The following is a 20,771-nucleotide window of genomic DNA, read 5'->3' on the forward strand; positions in this document are numbered from 1 at the left end:
ACAGAAGTGTGTGTGTGTGTGTGTGTGTGTGTGTGTGTGTGTGTGTTTTAAAGAGACAGACTCTCGCTGTGTTGCCCAGGCTGGAGTGTAGTAGCTGTTCACAGGTGTGATCATAGTGCACTATAGCCTCAAACTCTGGGGTTCAAGTGACCCTCCTGGGTAAGCCTCCCAAGTAGCTGGGACTACAGGACCAAGTCTACCTCCAAACAGGAAGATCTGACTTAGTCTCTTTTCCTTAACCTAAATGCATGTTGGTATATGATACTGTGTGTGTGTGTGTGTGTTTTGAGGGGGAGGTAATATTACTTTCAGGTTTTTTTTAATATCTTACTTTCTTACTCTGCACACTTAGAGAAAGGGGTGTTTTAAATACACAAACTGAAAGGAGGAATCAGGGCTAATGTCATCACAGTGTTACCATCAGACACACACATTGATGGATTAAGAACAGAAACTAAGCACCTTTCGGATGCTGGCTACATGAACTTCAAGTGGGTCCTTATCAGCTCTCTGTGCTTCTACACCAACAGTTCTTAACCCTATCAGATGATGCCTTTTTCATGTCCAATATTTTGCAACTTCTATTTTATTTATGCTGACAAACAATTCTAACACATTTACATACATAATTTCAGAAGATTGATATAGTATTCAAATTACATAAAGCAAAAACAAAAAAGAAAGCAATTTACATAAAATATGGTATCCTTATGCAAAAACTTGGACACTCCACCAGAAGACAAATGAAGTCACATGTCTGTATCTATACTTGAGAGTCACCGTGAACATATAGATCTTAAATGCAGATTGATTTGACTCTTCGGTCACTGTTGTCAGGACTTTCTGAATATGAAATAGGTCTCAGTCAAGTTGAGAGCAAAACAAAGTATAATTCCCCTCGATTTACATGCAGGGCTAGCCCTGAAAAGTTCAGTATCTATTAAACCTGTTGGGGAAAAATATTTTATGCTTGTATATAAAAAAGAGTTTGGTTTTAGGCTCAGATAATTGTAAGCTGGTCTTATACCTACGGAGGACATTAGAAAATTGTGGGCGGAGGGCACAGTGGCTCATTCCTGTAATCCCAGCACTTTGGGAGGCTAATGCAGGAGGATCCCTTGAGCTCTAAAGTTCGAGACCAGCCTGGGCAACATAGTGAGACCCGTCTCTACTAAAAAAGAAAAAAAGAAAATTGAAGGGAACAAGTCTTCACTATGAGGGACTGCTCTGTGCATTGCTGACAGGTAGATCAGTAGGATGCTTCAGAAGGGAGGTTCTCCCCCTTCCCAAAGACTGTTAACAAGTTAGGGCCCAAATCTCATCCCCCACATTTCCAAAAATTCCGCTAGGGGGCAGACTGTCCTTAATGAGAAGCCCTCCTTTTAGTTCCACATCTCAAACTCAAGATGGCAGCTTGGTGGGTGGGTGGCCGGTGAATGTGCAAATCACAAGCTCAGCCTTCTCCTTTTGCTTCATAATCAAAAAGCTTCAGCATATTGGAAAATAAAATCTAACTCTACACTAAATGATGGAATTCAAACTGCTTTGGATGAAACTGTGAATACCAAAAAAGGATCAAGGAATTTCATAGGCGATCACTCGGCACGTAAAGAATATTTAATACGGGCCTTTTCTTGGATGATAGAGGATGCTTGTCAACTCCTTCAGAATCACAGGGGTCATAGGCAAGGTGGTACAAGAGGAGGAGGAGGGAAGGACAAGAACAGAGAAAAAGGTCTCTGGAGAAACATTAAGCCTCTTTACTAGTCTTTGACACAAACCGACTTTGATTCCAGTCAAACTCTGTCACCTACTAACAATAGGCAACTCACTTAATCTCCATTCTTTACATGTAAATTGGGAGATAATCATGGTATTTTATACATTGTTAGAATGATTGAGACATTTATGTAAAGTGCCAAATGACAAAATTCACTTAATGTTGGCTGTGATTATTATTTTCTAAAAGTTGCAATTGTCACTTGCCCCTAGAGTATTGCTGTTTAGATACAGTTGAGATTTGGAATAAAAAGTTATTAGATATAAAAAGCAAAGTAAACTTCTGTTTTACTTTTTGAATATTCTCTGTTTTGATTTTCTCTTAAAATACTATACTACAAATTAGGGGAAATCTGAATCATTTCCTCACAAGATAAAAAAAGACAGTGTCTCTAAGAAACCCTGAATGTTTCAAGAATAAGGCTGATAGCTGATATATGTCTCAGAAAGGGACTCTGCATATTATGTTAAAGGGGAAAGGCTTACTAAACCCATAAAACTTTAATCACAAACATATACATTATAGCCGAAGTTCCTAGATATTAGTGGTTTTCTTGATATTCATCCTCAATATGCATCACAATAGGCATTTTATACAGGATCTCAAGCAAACCGATCTTACGAGCATATTTGGGAAATGAGCAGAGTGTGACGGATGACCAAGTGTTGTGCCAAAATTTTATATACAATGTTCTTTTCTGAGGGTCACCAGCTAAAATCTACGCAGTCGAGGGCAAGTGATCATGAGAGATATGTGTGTCAGGGAGATTTCTGAACATCTGAAATGGTATGGGATTCCTGGTAGAGGAATTCAGTAAATGTCTGTTGATTATAGGAAGGTGAGCGTTCTTAGGGAAAGATGCAAGACAAATAAATTCTCCCCCATACTTAAAACCTAACAACAAGAAATACATATTTCAGTAGTTCAAAGCACTAATGACAGTATTGATTTATGACTAGTGTAAGTTTTAGAAGAATTATTTTTCTTGACAGGCATTTCTCAAGAGATTATAAATCAACACAATCTTTTTGGAAGGCGATTCAGTATATTTATCAAATACTGAAAACTCTTTTAGACTTGGTAATTTCCTTTTTGGGTATGTATCCATAAGAATAATAGTGGGCCGGGCGCGGTGGTTCACGCCTGCAATCCCAGCATTTTAGGAGGCCAAGACGGGCGGATCCCGAGGTCAAGAGATCAAGACCATCCTGGCCAACATAGTGAAACCCCGTCTCTACTAAAATATAAAAAATTAGCTGGGCGTGGTGGCGCGCGTCCGTAGTCCCAGCTGCTTGGGAGGCTGTGGCAGGAGAATTGCTTGAACCCGGGAGGCAGAGGTTGCAGTGAGCGGAGATCGTGCCACTGCACTACAGTCTGGTGCCTGGCGACAGAACAAGACTCTGTCTCAAAAAAAAAAAAAAGAAGAAGAAGAAGAATAGTAATAGCACCTTTTACATAGCACTTACTATGTTCCAGGAATTGTTGTAAAGACCCACAGTCACACAGCTACAAAACAGAGGATCCAGAATTTGCACTTGGGCGCGGTGGTTCCAAGCCTGTGCTCGGCCTTTTGCTGTCTTCGCTACAAGGATGTTCACTACAGCACTGATTATAACAGGGAAAGTTTAGAAACAAACTAAATATTCACCAGTGGGACATAAGTTAAATAAACAATGATATATTTATTGATAGAATACAAAACAGAAATTAAAAATCTAGTTAGAAATACATATTTGCACTGACAAACAAAAGATATTTGACTCAGAGCGGCTAAAAAGGCTCAAAACTCTGTAGTATGATTCCAATCTACTAAATGTTTTCTTTGGATGGTGAGATTTTTGTTTTCTTTTTGGTGCTTTGTTGCATGATCCAGCTTTTCTAAATGAACTAGAATTCCTTTTGTACTCAGGAGAAAATTAATAACAAATTGCTCTCTATAGCAGCACAACCAATCAAAATATAATGCAAGTCGTATATATAATTTTAATCTTCTAGTAGTCACATTAATAATGTAAAAAGAAACGGGTGAAATTAATTTTTATTTATGTATTTACTTATTTTTGAGATGCGGGTCTCACTCTGTCACCCAGGTTAGAGTGCACTGGTACAATCTTGGGTCACTGCAACCTCTGCCTCCCAAGCTCAACGATCCTCCCATCTCACCCTCCCAAGTAGCTGGGACGACAGGCATGAGCCACCATGCCCGGCTAAATTTTCCATTTTCTGTAGAGATGGGGTTTTACCATGTTGCCCAGGCTGGTCTCAAACTCCTGAGCTTGGGAGATCCACCTGCCTCAGCCTCCCAAAGTGCTGGGATTACAGGTGTGAGCCACTGCTCCTGGCCTTAAAATTAATTTTAAAAAATCTTTCTTATGTAACATATCTAAAATATTATCATTTCAACATGTAATCAGCATAAAACATTACTAGTGAAATATTTTACTTCTTTGTATTAAGTCTTCCAAGTCACTTTCTAGCACCTCAGTTTGGCCTAGTCAAATTTAACTCCTCAATTGAATAATGGCTACGGACCTGAATAGAACAGCTGTAGATCCTTCATAGAAACGAATACCTCAGGTCAAGTGTGCCCAAACCATGGTCCTAAAACCCTCTAATGACCTCAACTTCCATGGAATCATCCCCGTCTGGGTCAAGCTGCTTTTTTAAAGAAAACAGAAGGGTGCCTGGGAAATAGGCAGATCTGAGTTTGAATCCTCTCTCTAACACTTAGCTATGTGATCTTCAGCAAGATAATTAACCTCTTTGTTGCTCATTTCACCTGTTTTGTAAATGAGGGTAATGCCTACTTTGAGTTATTCAGATTGAAATAATGTATTAAATCATCTGCTACATGGAAAGTACTTGATAACAGAGATTACCATTTGACTGGCTTTAAAAAATCTCAAATAATATTATCTCTAGTAAGGAAGGTGTTATTATTCCACCTACCATATTCAGATACAATGATGATTAGACAAGTTTCTTTTTTTTTTTTTTGAGACAGGGTCTTGCTCTGTAGTCCAGACTGGAGTACAATGGCACGATCATGGTTCACTGCAGCCTTGAACTCCCAGGCTTGAGTGATTCCCATGCCTAGGTTTCCCTAAGTAGCTGGCACCACAGGCATGCACCATTATGCCTGGATAAATTTGTTTTTGTTTTTCCCTTAGAAACGGGGTCTCACTATGTTGCCCAGGCTTGTCTCAAACTGGGCTCAAACAATTCTCCCACCTCAGCCTCCTTAAGTGCTGGGATTATAGACCTGAGCCACCACACCCAGCCAAGGCAAGATTCTGAAAATAGATGGTAGGAAATCTCATTTAAGATGGCCCTTTGGGTTTTTTGTTTTGTTTTGTTTTTTTGTAGCAGAGCAGCTCTTTCGTTGCTATCTATTGAAAGTCAACCCTCAACACAAGAGTTTTTTTTTTAAATATAATAAAATGTTCCTAATTTTGGGGTGTGTGTGTGGAGAGACTACCCTGAGAAACTCACAGTAAATACATTTGTATTTGAAAATGGGTACCTAATGGTAGGGAATGAATAACACACATCTGTTTGCCTCCCATGATCTTTGCTCAGCAAATATTCAATCCACTAAATAAAAAGATATAGATTATTGACTATGTGCCAGGCATCCTTCTAGACTAAGGGGTTTGGGGCAATAAATGGGAGGTATTCTGTTAACTGAATGAATGAGGACTGAACGAACTGATGGACACTGTACCTTTTCTGATTTTTCTGAACTAAGTCATCAGTCCTCTTTTGCTTCTCTTGTTTCACCTAAGATTTTCTTGACTATGTCGCTAGGTAGTAGGATTTCCTTCAAAAGGTTCAACTGAATTATGGTCTATATGGCTGAATCTGGGTAAAGGGTACATGTGTGCTTAACTTTTGTGTGAATTTTAAAAGTTTCAAAATAAGAAAGTTTTCAAAAATCACCAATAATAATAGGAGGTAATTATCATGACATGCATCAATGGTTTTATGTATCTGTGTTTATAACGGAGTTAACCAAAAACTATACAGATGCCCAAAGAGGTGAGTGACTAAGAAAATTCACATAATCAAGAGATTAAAATACTATACAGCAACGAATTCACATCTGCAGACTTTGTCAATCCATGGAAATATATGATGAAATAATGTGAAATGGAAAACAAGCAGAATATAATCCACAATTAAAACAAACATGTAAATATATACATATCACATACATTTTTAGTTTTTATAAAAACTAAAAATGTATTTGGTTACATAGGAATATTATTTTCCCTTCTGGGTAAGATTGCTCATGTCAATACATGTAATATAAATATATAACATGTATAATAAATTGTTTTATTTTGAGATGAAGTTTCACTCTTGTCGGCCAGGCTGGAGTACAGTGGCAAGATCTTGGCTCACTGTAACCTCTGCTTTCTGGGTTCATGCTATTCTCCTGCCTCAGCTTCCCTAGTAGCAGGGACCACAGGTGTGTGCCATCATGCTTGGCTAATGTTTTTGTATTTTTAGTAGAGATGAGATTTCATCATGTTGGCCAGGCTGGTCTTGAATTACTGACCTCAGGTAATCCTCCTGCCTTGGCCTCCCAAAGTGCATGATTACAGGTGTGAGCCACTGCATCCGGTCATAAATTCTGTTTTCTAAGCAAACTTATCTTACACCAGAGGGCAGAACGGCTAGGGAAAATAGTCTAACCAGTGAAAAAGAGCACCAACAAAGGAGCACCATCTCTCAATTGTCACATAATATGTAGTGACATTTTGGCAACTGACTCCCAGTTACTGGTGTGTAATTTAGCCTACTGCTTGGAGCCAAATGTCAGATTTGGGATTTTTCTTAATCTGAGTTATTATTCAGAGCAATACTCAACACAAACATTTGACCACTAGTGTCAGATTTTATTTTTACATGATAAGTCCTGAAGCCTTTAACCACAAGGGTGCATACAAGGTAAAATTTTAAAAAATATTAAGCCTGCTGACTTTCACTGTGATTGTGGTTTGATATCATGCAGGATAGATCACATTTGCTGATTCACACTAGGAAAGAGAGCCCCCAACTGTCACAAGCACATCCTGTTTGAAAAGAGGAAACCTCACCAAATCATTTAGTACTTACAATTAACATCCTCATCATCTTGTGGGTCAATGATGACTGAACAATAACTCAAACTAGTTGTGTTCTATATTTTAAAAATTAATATAATTAGTATTCCTAGATCTTTTTAAATTGCTCTACTCTAGCCCTAGGGGAGAAATGATTTCAGAAGGCTGAATACGTATGCTGATTCAAGATATAATTTCTCACTCACTCAACCTCTATAATTTTGGATTATAGAGTAATATAGAGTAATTTTGGCACCAAGTCTTTGGCAACGCTGTTTAAAAACAAAGTACTATAACACACAGCCCATGATATTGACTTCGCATTGCAGATAAATACATTTATACAATACTTTTTCTTTAATATATGTTTATGCCAGGCTTAGGGCCTGCAAGCCTGGCATAAACAAATATAGAAGCCATAGCCTTGACATTTTTGAAAATCATTAAGAATATGGTAATTATAAGACTCTCAACTGACTCAAAGGCTCAGAGCTAAAATCCAGGTAGAGTTTGAACATACCTTACAAAGAGTTGTGACCCAAATTGCATAAACTTTATGAAACTTTTGATTTAAGGACTAAGTTTTCTGGTAACGTCTTTGGGAACATCTGGATAATAAAAGATGATTAAAAAATAATAACATCTGATCTAATTATTTGCCTTGTCCGAATGGTCTGGGTGCCAATCCTGGCAATAAAATTCACCAACTGGGAGACCTTGAACAAATTATTTAATTTCTCTGATTCAAACTTGCTGTCTATAAAAATGAAAAATTAGTTTCTCTGATTCAAACTTGCTGTATATAAAAATGAAAATAATTTAATGTAATTTCTAACAAAACTAATAAATTATTAATGATAAATATGAAAACGCTAGGGAGATATTCAATCACTACTAATATATTATTATCTAGCATCGTCTTCTTCGAATGGATAGATTTTAGGCCGGGTGTGGGGGCTCACGTCTGTAAGCTCAGCACTTTGGGAGGCCGAGGCAGGTGGATCGCCTGAGGTCAGGCGTTTGAGACCAGACTGACCAACATGGTGAAACCCCGTCTCTACTAAAAATACGAAATCAGCCGGGCATGGTGGCTTGCTCCTGTAATCCCAGCTACTTTGAAATCTGAGCCAGGAGAGTCGCCTGAACCCAGGAGGCAAAGGTTGCAGTGAGTGGAGATCACACCATTGCACTCCAACCTGGCCTAGAGAGTGAGACTCTGTCTCAAACAAACAAAAAACCATTTTAAAATGGATACATTTTTAAAACAGTCTTTAATTATAGAACCACTTTTTTGCATAACTTTAAGCCACAGGGCTAATTATACGTGACACAAATCTAACCAACAGAACTGTACTACTTAGATTAAAAGAAACTTGTAGAAATGATAATTTTGCATAACTTCAAACTAAAAGGCTAATTACATATGGCCTAGAAATCTTACCAACAAAACCGCATTATTTCAGTTTAAAAGACTTGAAGAAATGACATTAACAGTCCAAGTCATATTTAAAGACGCCCAGACAAAGGGGAACTGAAATGGATAGACGGACTTACTTTGGAGTTTTCTTGAAAAGGAGCTAAAATACACATCCCATATAACCAATGTCTGCAAGAACCAAAAAGACAGAACTCCAATAATGCAAAGGACTCAGTGACACTGAATTACAATGGATAAACCAGTAAAATTCAGTTCTTCCAACTATTCCTCCCAACAAAACAAAACAAAAGCAGAAAACAACCGACAGGCAGGGTACCGGTTTACCTGTTCTGTGCCCCTCAGGGTAGGTACGTGGAAGAGGAAATGGGAAGCTGGGGCATATTTAATGAATACTGAAAGGGAGGACTGAGGGTTTGGGAAAGTGTGCACAGACGGGCCCTACCTTTCACAGATTTCCCAATACTGTGTAAGTGAGTGATAGAACTGTAGTTTTGGGCAACATTCTTCAAAAACGCTTCCATCCCTTCCTGGTGGTGGTAGTTGAAATCCAGCGCAGCTACCAAAGGCAGCAACAGCTTTAGCCAGAGGCACGGGAAGTCCATGTTCTAGAGATGAATAAGAAGAACCTGAGAACACTTGAAGGCTGGCAGGGGCATCACCAGCTCCGGCTCGGCACTCCGGTCTCAGGGTCTCCCGACACTGACGCTCCCTGCTTCCTAAGGAGGCAAAGGCTGGAAGCAACACCTTCGGGAGTGAGCCGTGCAACCGGAGCCGGGGAGCACAGGCAGCCTCGGTGCCCTGAACCCAGCCGCCCGCGCCGCCCTCTCCTCCCTCTCCTTCTCCCGGCGCCTCCACCGCCCGGCAGCTGCCTTAACTGCGCCGGGTCCCGCGCGCCCCCAGCCTCACCAGGGCCCAGGCGCGCACCTCCACCCGCCCGCAGCAGCCCGGCGGGACCCGGTGTTATAGCCGGGTCGTGGGGGCGGGCGCGCCCGGGCCCCGCCTCCAGACGTCCCTCCGGCCCACTCCGGAGCCGTGCGGGTGCCTCCCGGGCGGGGCCTCAGCCCCCTTTACACCTAGGAGAGCCAGCGCCCGCCGGGTGCGCCCTTTCGTGGAGCGGCGGGTGCGGGCGGGCGGCGGGACGTGGAGTCTCCCCTCGCGGACAGTCTTTGCTGGCACCCCAGGTTAGAAGTGTGTCCTCCCCTCGGCCACGGCTGTGCCCTGGGCAGGCAACCGGGCGCTTCACGGAGGGACACTCTCTGTCGCAGGCTGCGGCCACTTGGGAGACATTTAGGGCTCGGCGGGTTTCCTGAGGTTGGCGGTGCAGGGGCCCACCTGGAGCCGGGACGCGTCCCGAGTCCTGGGTGCCCTGAGCCCCGCGCGGGCTCCGGCGTGATGGGCGGCCTCGGCCTTGGCAGCGCGAGCCACGCTCCCAGGGGTGCCAGCTGCCTGGACCGGCTCAGCGATCGCGGGGCTCCAAGAGAGAACACGCGCGTGTGTGAAAGTTTTAAATGCCACGAAGTGCAGAGTGCAGGACATTGTCCAACAAATTTACATGGTGGGTGGGGTTTGTGTAAATGAGAGTTGAATTTAAAACTGGAAATCACATGGAAGAAGGCAGAGCCACTGTTGTAAATCCGATGCTTCCTCCACCGGCACTCCTTAGGCCAGTTCCAGGTCTCTTGTCCTAAAATGCTTCTTTCCGGAAGGATGGCATGGTCTCTACAGGAGAGAGAGCGAAGTCTTCACTTAAACCTGAGAGGTGGTTTGTGGCGCGGGCCAGCTGTCTCTCTCTAGAGCTTTCGCTCGCTCTCTCTCTCGCTCTTTCTCTCTGGCTCTCTCTTGCTCTCTTCCTCTCTCGCTCTCTCTCCCTTTCTCTCTTGTTCTCTCGCTCTAATTGTAGTAACCCCATTGGAGCCGGTTCAAAGGTCTGGTGAATACAAAAAGTTTGAAAACCACTGATTTGAGATAACATTCCTCTTTTACTGATGAAAAATACAGATGCAAGCCCCTGACCCATTAAATAGAATTTTTCTCGTGGAGGCCCAAGAAATAGTATTTTTAAAGAGGACCTTGAGTGAAACTAATGCACCTTCAAGGGCTGAAAAGCCTAAAGATTTCCTACCCCTTCTTTCTTACAGATACAGATACAGATACAGATGCAGATACTTTAACTAGAATTGAGCACTCTGAACTCCCTAAGACTTCCTGTGATTCTGCAGCAGCAGAGAAGAGTGGTTTGAGAGCTGAGGCACTCATGGGATGGGTGCCAATTCTTGCTCTGACATTCGTTGTATATATCGACTCACTGTGCCTTATTTTCTGGTCTGTAAAATGGAAGTCTTAATTGTACCTATCTAAATAAGGTTAGCAGGAACATTGCAAGATTTTTTCTCTAATCTTGTCGTCTTACTTTATTTCATTGAGTTGATTTTCAATCTCTGGTATCTTTTCTTTCACTTGATCAATTCAGCTATTGATACTTGTGTATGCTTTACGAAGTCCTTGTGCTGCGTTTTTCAGCTCCATCAGGTCATTTATGTTCTTCTCTGAACTGGTTATTCTAGTCAGCAATTTGTCTAACCTGTTTTCAAGGTTCTTAGCTTCCTTGCATTGGGTTTGAATGTGTTCCTCCAGCTCGGAGGAGTTTGTTATTACCTACCTTCTGAAGCCTTCAGTTCATCAAACTCATTTTCAGTCCAGTTCTGTTCCCTTGCTGACAAGGAATTGTGATCCTTTGGAGAAGAAGAGGCATTCTGGTTTTTGGAGTTTTTAGCCTTTTTGTGCTGGTTTCATCCCATCTTTGTGGATTTATCTACCTGTGGTCTTTGCTGTTGGTGATGTTTGGATGGGATCTAGGTAGGAGTGGACAATGGTACTATTCCTTTCTGTTTGTTAGTTTTCCTTCTAACAGGCCCCTCTGCTGCAGGTCTGCTGGAGTTTGCCGGAGGTTCACTTCAGACCCTGTTTGCCTGGATATCACCAGCGGAGGCTGCAGAACAGCAAAGATTGCTGCCTGTTCCTTCTTCTGAAAGCTTTATCCCAGAGGGACACCCACCAGATACCAGCCAGTGCTCTCTTACATGAGGTGTCTGTCTGCCCCTACTGGGAGGTGTCTCCCAGTCAGGATACATGGGGATTAAGGACCCACTTGAGGAGGCAGTCTGTCCCTTATCAGAGTTTGAACGCTGTGCTGGGAGAGCTGCTGCTGTATTCAGAGCTGTCATGCAGGGATGTTTAAGTCTGCTGAAACTGCACCCACAGCCACCCTTTCCCTGAGGTGCTCTGTCCCAAGGAGATGGGGGCTTTATCTATAAGTCCCTGACTGGGGCTGCTGCCTGTTTTTTCAGGGATGCCCTGCCCAGAGAGGAGGAATCCAGAGAGGCAGTCTGGCAGCAGTGGCCTTGCTGAGCTGGTCTGGTGGGCTCTGCCCCGTTTAAACTTCCCAGTGGCTTTGTTTACACTGTGAGGGTAAAACTGCATACTCAAGCCTCAGCAATGGCAGCTGCCCTGCCCCCACCAAGCTTGAGCATCCCAGGTCTACCTCAGACTGCTATGCTGGCAGCAAGAATTTCAAGCCAGTGAATCTTAACTTGCTGGGTTCCGTGAGGATGGGACCCACCAAGTCACCTGGCCACAGACCACTAGACTCCCTGGCTTCAGCCCCCTTTCCAAGGGAGTGAACAGTTCTGTCTTGCTGGCATTCTGGGTGCCACTGGGGTATGAAAAAAAAAAAGCTGCTGCTAGCTTGATGACTGCCCAAATAGCTGCCCAGATTTGTGCTTGAAACCCAGGGCCCTGGTAGAGTAGGAACTGGAGGGAATCTCCTGGTCTGCTGGTTATGAAGGCCATGGGAAAAGTGCAGTCCTGGGCTAGAGTGGACTGTTCCTCCCAGTATAGTCTCTCATGGCTTTCCTTGACTAGGGGAGGGGCATACCCCAACCCCTTGTGCTTCCTGGGTGAGGGGATGCCCCACCCTGCTTCAATTCATTCTCCATGGGCTGCACCCACTGTTCAGTCAGTCCCAATGAGATGAACTGGAGACCTCAGTTGGAAATGCCCAAGTCACCTGCTGTCTATGCCCATCTTGCTGAGAGCTGCAGACTGGAGCTGTTCCTATTCAGCCATCTTGCCAGTGGGGGGAATATATATATATTTTTAATGAGAAGCTGTTTGTTTATTTAGTGACACAGTCTCACTCTGTTGCCTTGGCTTGAGTGCAGGAGTGCAATCTCAGCCCACTGCAGCTTCCACCTCCCAGGTTCAAGCAATTCTTGTGTTTCAGCTTTTCAGAGTGCCTGGGATTACAGGTGAGCATCATCAAACCTGGCTACCTTTTGTATTTTTAGTAGAGACCAGGTTTTGCAACGTTGGCCAGGCTGGTCTTAAATCCCTGGCCTTGAGTGATCATTCTGCCTCAGCCTCCCAAAGTCCTCGGATTACATGCATGAGCCACCTCCCCTGGCCCAAGTGTTGGAAAATCTTAATATGACATTGTTGAGTCTTTGAGTAGGTTTGTTTTTTTTAATTGTGTGGTAGTCACTATGCTAAATATTATTTCCACTGAATGGCTTGAAGAAGTTCTCCTTTCATTGCTGTTCATTGACTAAGAGGTGTGAGAGGAGGGGGACTGGAGCTTGAGGCGATTACATTTGGGCAAAGTTACTCTAGGAATGGGAAAGGGAACAAAGTGAAGCCTTGCTGATGTATCTGAGAAATCACATGTTTTTAATAAAAGTGATATCCTGCAGGGGTGCTGTGGCTGGAGACTAGAAGAAATGGTGGCTTCATCAATACTGGAATGGAGATTGCCAGGACTGTTGTTTCAGAAGAACAAAGAGACGAGCTGTTGTTGAAATTGCTGACTTTGGAATTCACATTAGGTAGGAAAGGAAGGAACTTCAGGAAGGAGTCAGAGAATGGAGGGTACAGAGGACTGAGCTCTGAAGGTTTAGGAGCAGTAACTCCGAGTGCAGCCACGGGCAGTGCTGGCATCACCTGGAGCTTGTTGGAAATGCAGAATCTCTCATCCCACGCCAAACCTACTGAATCAAAATACACATTTTAATAGGATTTCCAGATGTATATGTACATTCTAGTTTAAGGTACATTTGTATAGAGAGAAAAAATATTTAGTGTTAGAGTATGAAAGATATCAGCAAAATAAAAGATTAGCCTAATAGAGCAAAATACTGAAGTTTAATATTTTAGAGGTGATCTTATTTTTTCCATTCCTTCCTTCCTTCCTTCTTTCTTTATTTTCTTTCTTTTTTGAAATGGAGGCTTGCTCTGTCATCCAGGCTGGAGTGCAGTGGGCATGATTTTAGCTCACTGCAGCCTCTGCCTCCGAGGTTCAAGCAATTCTCCTGCCTCAGCCTTTGAGTATGTGGGATTACAGTCCTGCCACTATGCCTGGCTAATTATTGTACTTTTAGTAGAGACAGGGTTTCACTATGATGGCCAGGCTGGTCTCAAACTCCTGACCTCAAGTTATCTGCCCACGTAGGTCTCCCAAAGTGCTACAGGTGTGAGCCACTGGGCCTGGCTCTAGAGGTGATCTTTCTAAGTTTGACACAATTAAACATAATACCATAATAAAAAGGCTAATAATTTAAACACATAAAAATGTATGACTTCTGTACAGGAAACTTTATAAAGGTTATAAGAAAAAGAGCTTTATATCAGGTTATAAGAAAAATTACAAATTGGAAGAAGGAATTAATAGCTTTTACAAAATCAAGGATGAGCAAAGGACATTAATAAGCTGTTCATAAAAGCAGTAACACAAATAGCTAATGAACATAGTAAAGGTTACCAACCGGGTAAGCAATCAAAGAATTACAATTAAAAGGGTAAAGTAATATTTTGTTTTCCCTTTCACAAAGCAAGATGAAAAAGGTTGACAATACCTGGAAGTAGATAGGATCTCAGGAAATGACATTTATGCTGTTTTAATGGTATTCTAAATTAATAAAATCTTTCGGGAGAGAAATCTGGGAATAAACATCAACATTTTAAGTGTGCCATTCCTTGCTAGAAATTTATGCTGTAGAAGTAATTTAAAGATGTTCTGAATTCGTATGTTAGGAGCTTCACAAGTGCTGCTGCTTTAAATTGTGACAAAGTAGATAAAACCTAAATGTCAAACAATAGCAGATTGGTTAGATCAGTGGTTCTCAACTTGAGGCTGTATTGCCCACAGCAAACATTTGGCAATATCTGGAGACATTTTTGATGGTCATAACTAGGGATGGGAGCTACCAGCATCTAGTACTGATACAGAGGACAGGGAGGCTATTAAATATCCTTCAGTGCACAACACAGCCTCCCACAACAAGGAATTATCCAGGCCAAAATGTCAATAGTGCTGAAGTGGAGACACCCTAGAATATAAAGAATATGATAGCTGTACAATTAATTATTCTTCAGCCATAATAATTTCAATATAGATCTGTATTTACTGACTTGGAAAGATAAATTGTTTAGTGGCAAAAAGCAGATAATGAAAGTAAAATGAATAGTAAGAGCTCATTTAGATGAAGCAAAAAAAAAACTATTCCTAGCAATATGTTTCTAAGGTGACCAACATGCTGAGTGCTAATCCACAAGCTGCAATGTTTTAATTTTTTAAATCTTTCTGTATTTTCTGAAAAGTTTTCCCAGTAAACATGCATTCTTTTTTAAAGTGGAAAAACAACAAAAGCATTTTCATCTAAAAGCTAAGCAGAGAAAAAAAGCACAAAAGTGTTAGAGAGGACCAATGATTAATTCTGAATGAAGACAGGACCAACATGTCCTAGAGTGAATTACAAAAGTGTAGAGGAGGTAAAGATCACTGGAAACGGGAAATTCAGGAATGAAAAAGCCAGAGTGTTGGATCAGTTCTGTTTAAGGGCTCTGAATTTCCTAAGATAGTAGCAGGAATTGGGACAGAGGGAAAAACTGTCGTCAGGGACTAAGCACCTCAATAGATGTCAACAAGAATGAGAACAGTAGAATTAGACTTCGTGACTTTCGAACTTTATTCTTTTGAAAGTGTCACAAGAAAATATGAACAAGGTAAAAGAAAAACTTTAAACTTACAAATTTTATGTACCTGGAAACAACCATTCTTATAGGGAGCGGGCATGGTGGTACACACCTGTAGTCCCAGCCACTCAGGAGGCCAGGGCGGGAGGATTGCTTGAGCCCAGGAATTTGAAGTTGCAGTGAGCCATGATCACAGCACTGCACTCCAGCTTGGGTGACAGAATGAGATTCTGTCTGGAAAAAAAAACAACCCAAACAAACACACAACCATGTAGGTATTAATCATGCCCTAATGTTGCATGTTTGTTTCTGGTATTTCATTATTATACACAGCACATCTCTAAACATTCTCAGAGCTAAGTCTTTGAGCACATCCTTAGCTCCTTAGGATCAATTCTTAGACATGCAATTGTGTGGTTAAAAAGCATGTACATTTTTAAGACTTAAAATATTTGGCCAAGTTTACTCCTTTAAAATGTTAAATGTATAATTTTGTAAATGCTAAAAAGTATTCTCGTACAAATATAGAGTAAGCACAGGTCAAGTTTTTATTTTAACTCATTAATGAAGAAACCAGGAGGGTAACAAAGCCAGTTCAAAGAAAGACATGAGAAGTTATGTGTACATACGAACACAAACACACACACACAATGTATATCTGTATATATCTGTATACATATGTATTTCTATCTATATTGTATACATATGTATCTATAAGTATATACATAGGTACATATATCTATATGTATGTACATATATATGTATTATACATAATATATGCATATATATGTATTATACATAAATATGCATATATTATGTATATAGGTATATATACATCCCATAATGTATATGTTATATATACATATAAAATGTATATTATGTATATATACATATATGTGCATATGTGCATATATAAGAAAAAGAATACTAAAATCATTATAAATAATTGCTAAATTAGATCTAAATCTGATGACTGTCCCACAGGGTGATAAACCATAGCTGTTGGTGCTGTCTTCTTTACAGAGCAGAAATCATTTTTGTCTGTGCAGGACAGAAATTATATCTCTATTAGACAAAAATATTAACATCTTACCAATTTTCTATAAGCTAATGTCTGAATTTACAGTTGTAAAATGTCCAAATCAATAACAAAGCAGGATTTAATTCACCTTAGATGGGCTAGTTAGGCAATGCCCTCACATGAAAACAAATTATGCAACCATATTTTGCCTTCCAAGTTTTGGAAATTTTTTTCTGACCAAAGGTCATCCCGATTTACAGCCCTCACTGGTCATATGTGAAAGGGCCTGTTTAGCCCCTCATGATTATCTCTTTTAAAAATGTTTGTGAATTTCATAGAGAAAAATGAAATCTCATAACTTTAAGTTTTCATATAAATGTGACTGAACATTTCTCTCATAGTCTTATTGAACATTTATTCTTCCTTTTAAAAATGTCTATTAATATCTTTTTCTCATTTTTCTAGTGATGTATTAGTCTTTTCTTTCTTAATTCATGTTTTCTGATATATTCCTACCAAGTTTATTCTAAAATTATATATTAATTTATAGTTTCTTCTATTTGTATTTCTTAGGTATTTTTATTTTTCATTTACTTTTCCTTCTTACATCTCAGTTTTTCAATGAATTTTTAGAGCAGTTTGAGGTTTGCAGAAAGATTGAACAGAAAGTATAGAGTTCCCATACACTCTTTTCCGGCCCCACCCGCATACACAGTTTCCCCTATTATTAACATCTGGCATTAGTGTGGCATATCTGTTACAATTGAGGAGCCAATGCTGATACATTATCAACTAAACTCATAGTTCACATTACATATGCTATGAGGTTTTCTTTATAGAAAAACTAGCTGATTTTATTATTGCCAATGCCAAACAAGTCTTTAAATCAACTAAAATGTATTTAATTAAGCATAAAGTTACTTTCACCTTTGTCTACAACCACAGTAAATACACTTCTTGGCATAAAGACACAGCCTTTAGAATTTAAAGCCTCCCCACCTGCAAGATTACATATATAAAACTCCTACTATTGTTTATATAATAGTGGATTAGTTAATCAGATTAAAATAGTTATACTATCTAGAATAAAATAAAATAGAAATAATTTACTCATAAGATTCATATTTAAATCATCTTTATTTACATCTATATTCTAGCAAAAGTATAAGTAAATTAAGTATAAATAGCAGTTATACAGTAACAGCAGTTACTTAAAATTGAAAATGAGATCAATCAAAATCACTTTTAAAGAGAGAAAAAATCTTGTCAGTTTTCTTGCTGTGGTTCTGGATGTTCAGAAGCAGGCTCATTTGAAGGCAGAATCAAGCCTGAAGGAACTCACTTCTGCCTTCACAGTGTGGAGGTGGGAGGAAAAATCCAGGTCTCGGTGGACAGACATTTCTCACTGTTTAAGAGATTGGTAAAAGACATTTTATAACTAAGAGAACCTGTTCGGTGCCCTAATAAATCATTATGTTTATAACTTCCATTACCTATTCTTTTATTTGAAAATTGACACCAGAATAATTACTCGATCTAACAAATTAATTTTTACAACACTGAGAAAAATGTACCTCTTCAAATACAGATGATTAAAAGAAATATCATTAACTTTTAATGTAATTTTTGTCCTATCTTAACACCTGTTTTTTAAAAAAGAGGAATTATTTCAAAATATATAAAACTTACTGTAACAATAATATTTTTTCTTTCATTATCAAAGTCCTTCTCAAAAAACATTTTCATGTAATATAATTTTCACCAAATAACCAGTTGCTACCAATAAGATACAGATAATTTTGGTTTTATAAGACCTGCAGAAAGTCAATTGTTTTTTGACTACCAAAATACAGAAATAATTCTATAGTATTAAGATGAATCCATTTGAAACCTATTACAGTTCACTTATGGCTGGCTGCCTTCCCAATTCAGAATAGTAATTGGTACACTCACGGATGATAGAAGATTTTTTTCCTCCATTGTGTTACTATATGAACAGATAGTAAAATTAGCATCTCTGAATAATAAAACATATATTCAGCTGTAAAATTTTTTTTAAAAAATGAGCATACTTGCAAATGGAGCATGTACTGGACCTAGGAAATCCCTTGGTGGAAAATAATCTCCAGAAGCTGTCTTTTCCCACAGAGGTGACAGGGGCCCCGTGTCTAAAGGACCCCTGTGAGAATCAGCTAACATATCAGAGCTTGATTCTCCTCCTTCATTGGTAATTTGGTGGTCCAGAAGATTCCCTGGACCTCTTGAGCCTCTTCCTCCTCTCCTTGGAAGCAAAGGTGATAGTCTGGATGGACCCTCCAACAAAGTTGGAGGAGACAGAAAAGCTCTCATTTGAGATGAAGCCGACCCAATGGTGAGGGACCATATGGGGAATGCTCTCTGCCAAGTGGTGTATTTGGAACATGCAGTACATACGGATCTTTTTCGAAAAGTTCAAATTTAAACTCTATTTTAGTTAATTTTAGTCTGTTGTGAGCATTTTCTTTCCTTAAATCATTGAGACGTCTTTCAGCAGTTCGATCTGCGAACCAATTATCCTGTGCTTTGTTCTCATAGGAAATAGTGCGCCCTTGATAATAATGCATTGTTCTCTCCAATTCTTCTTCAAGATCTTTGGCTCGCTTTCTGTAGGTCTCCAGCTTTGCAGTGGCATGGCCGATCCTTTCGTCTACTTTAGAAAGTTTCTCTTCTGTCTCTACCTGGTAATTTTACTCCGTTGTTAATTTCCTGTAGAGTTTCATTTTCTTGATATAGTTCAGTCATTACTTTAAGTTTCTGTTGAAACTTCTGATTCTCACTTCAAAATGTGTGTTTTCTGACTGCAAAGATGCTTGTTCAGTCTCAAGATTTTTAATATGCTCTGTAAGCTCTTCCTTCATTTTATCAACTTCTGATAACTGAATATAAATTTGTTTTTTTCTCCTTCTAAGGTTTTGAAAGAAGCATTGAACTTAGCAGCATGAATCAGTTTCTTCAAAGCTCCTTTTGGCGGATGATCTAAGTAAGCACCATTTTCTGATTCACTGTTCATTTCTAACTCCAAGTTATTACCATCCGTTCTGTCTTCTCCAAGCATAGCAGCCCAGTCTTTCACCGTCTTCAGCAGGCGTTCAGTCAGAGTCTTGATGTGATTGTCTTTATCACTGAGAACTTGTTCTGTGTGTACTTTGGAATCTTCCAATGTTATTTTCTGTTTATTAAGTTCACTCCCTTGTTCTTCCCATACTTCAGCTTCTTGAAAAAGTTGTTTCTGGCTTTCCTGAAGTTGAGAATTTTCATCCAAAGCATCTTTTATTGCTCTTCAGTGGTTCTTCATTCATTTGAAATAAAGTCTTAAAGGTCATTTTGGCTTCAGCTACTTGTGATTCAAGGGATTTTGACTCATATTCTAGAGACTGTATCCTTTTTGAAATATCCACCATCAGTTCATTTTGTTCAGACTGTTTCGATTTCTCTTCTTTTAACTCTTTTACTAGATGGAGTATTTCATCCTCAAGTTCTGCATTGGACCTGCTCAGCTTTTCACAGGTTGCCTCCAAACTTTGTGCTTCTGTTGCCTCCTTCTCAAAGCTGGGATCCTGTAAAGATGAGTCGACTTCATACTCTTTTTGAATAATGCTAAACTTTTCAAGTAGTGTACATTTTTCCTCAATTAGTCTAGAAAGTGTTTCAGCAAGCTTTTTCTCTCTTCCCACATAAAGCTGATTCCTAACCAAATCTAAAACCTCTCCACAAAAAAAAGAGAACAGCAAAAAATCCAAAAATAACTGCCCATATCACCCCTTCCCATGGAAAACCATAAGAATTAGAATCTGCTCCCATACTTTGATGCAGTGCTGCCACAACCCTGCATAGCACCTCCAGAACCAGCCTCAAATAAGGGTGAGGGGTAGCCTGGAGCCCCTCCATAGCACCAAGTCTGCTCTCAGGGTTGCCACAGTAACCCAGGCCTGTGGGAGCCACAACAAAGGACGGAGAACAGGCAGCCTTCTGTCTGGAACCAGAATTTACAGGTGGCAACTGGAGTGGAGCCTCCTGTGGGGGACGCTAGGGGACACGGGCACCCACAGGCCTCACAGGCCCATGCTGCTTACCCCAGTCCCATGTTACACTTTACAGCCTGAGCAGTGCAGGTGCTCCAGCCTGCACAAGCCTGCAACACACCCTGTCCTGGCCACCCCACCCCTCTGTTTTTATATGCTATAAGTTTTTACTAATGTATAATGACCGGCATCCAAAGTTACAGTATCACACAAAATAATTTCATGGCCCCAATGATCTTCTGTGCTCCACCTATTCATCCCTCTCTCCCTCCCCCAGATTTATATTTTTAGTCCACTTGGAATTTATTTTCATCTAGTATGTGAACTATGTGCTGAT

The 20,771-nt window shown here is 40.2% G+C and overlaps 1 protein-coding gene and 1 pseudogene across 1 annotated transcript in view; both read right to left on the reverse strand.

Moving 5' to 3' along the window:
* The window catches only part of CPM (carboxypeptidase M), an 84,024-nt gene extending 74,762 nt beyond the window's left edge, over nt 1-9,262 (reverse strand). The window contains exons 1-2 of the mRNA XM_035256988.3: nt 9,233-9,262; nt 8,769-8,931 (exon numbers count right to left, since the gene is read on the reverse strand). Of these exons, the coding sequence (XP_035112879.1) occupies nt 8,769-8,928 (160 nt within the window). The 5' untranslated portion in view covers nt 8,929-8,931; nt 9,233-9,262. The remainder of the gene's footprint in view (nt 1-8,768; nt 8,932-9,232) is intronic.
* Nucleotides 9,263-18,595: 9,333 nt separating this feature from the next.
* LOC100410961 (melanoma inhibitory activity protein 2 pseudogene) lies at nt 18,596-20,300 on the reverse strand (annotated as a pseudogene).
* Between the last annotated feature and the right edge of the window lie 471 nt (nt 20,301-20,771).

The sequence above is a fragment of the Callithrix jacchus genome, chromosome 9, assembly GCF_049354715.1.
Source record: "Callithrix jacchus isolate 240 chromosome 9, calJac240_pri, whole genome shotgun sequence".
In the NCBI taxonomy this organism is placed as follows: Eukaryota; Metazoa; Chordata; class Mammalia; order Primates; family Cebidae; genus Callithrix; species Callithrix jacchus.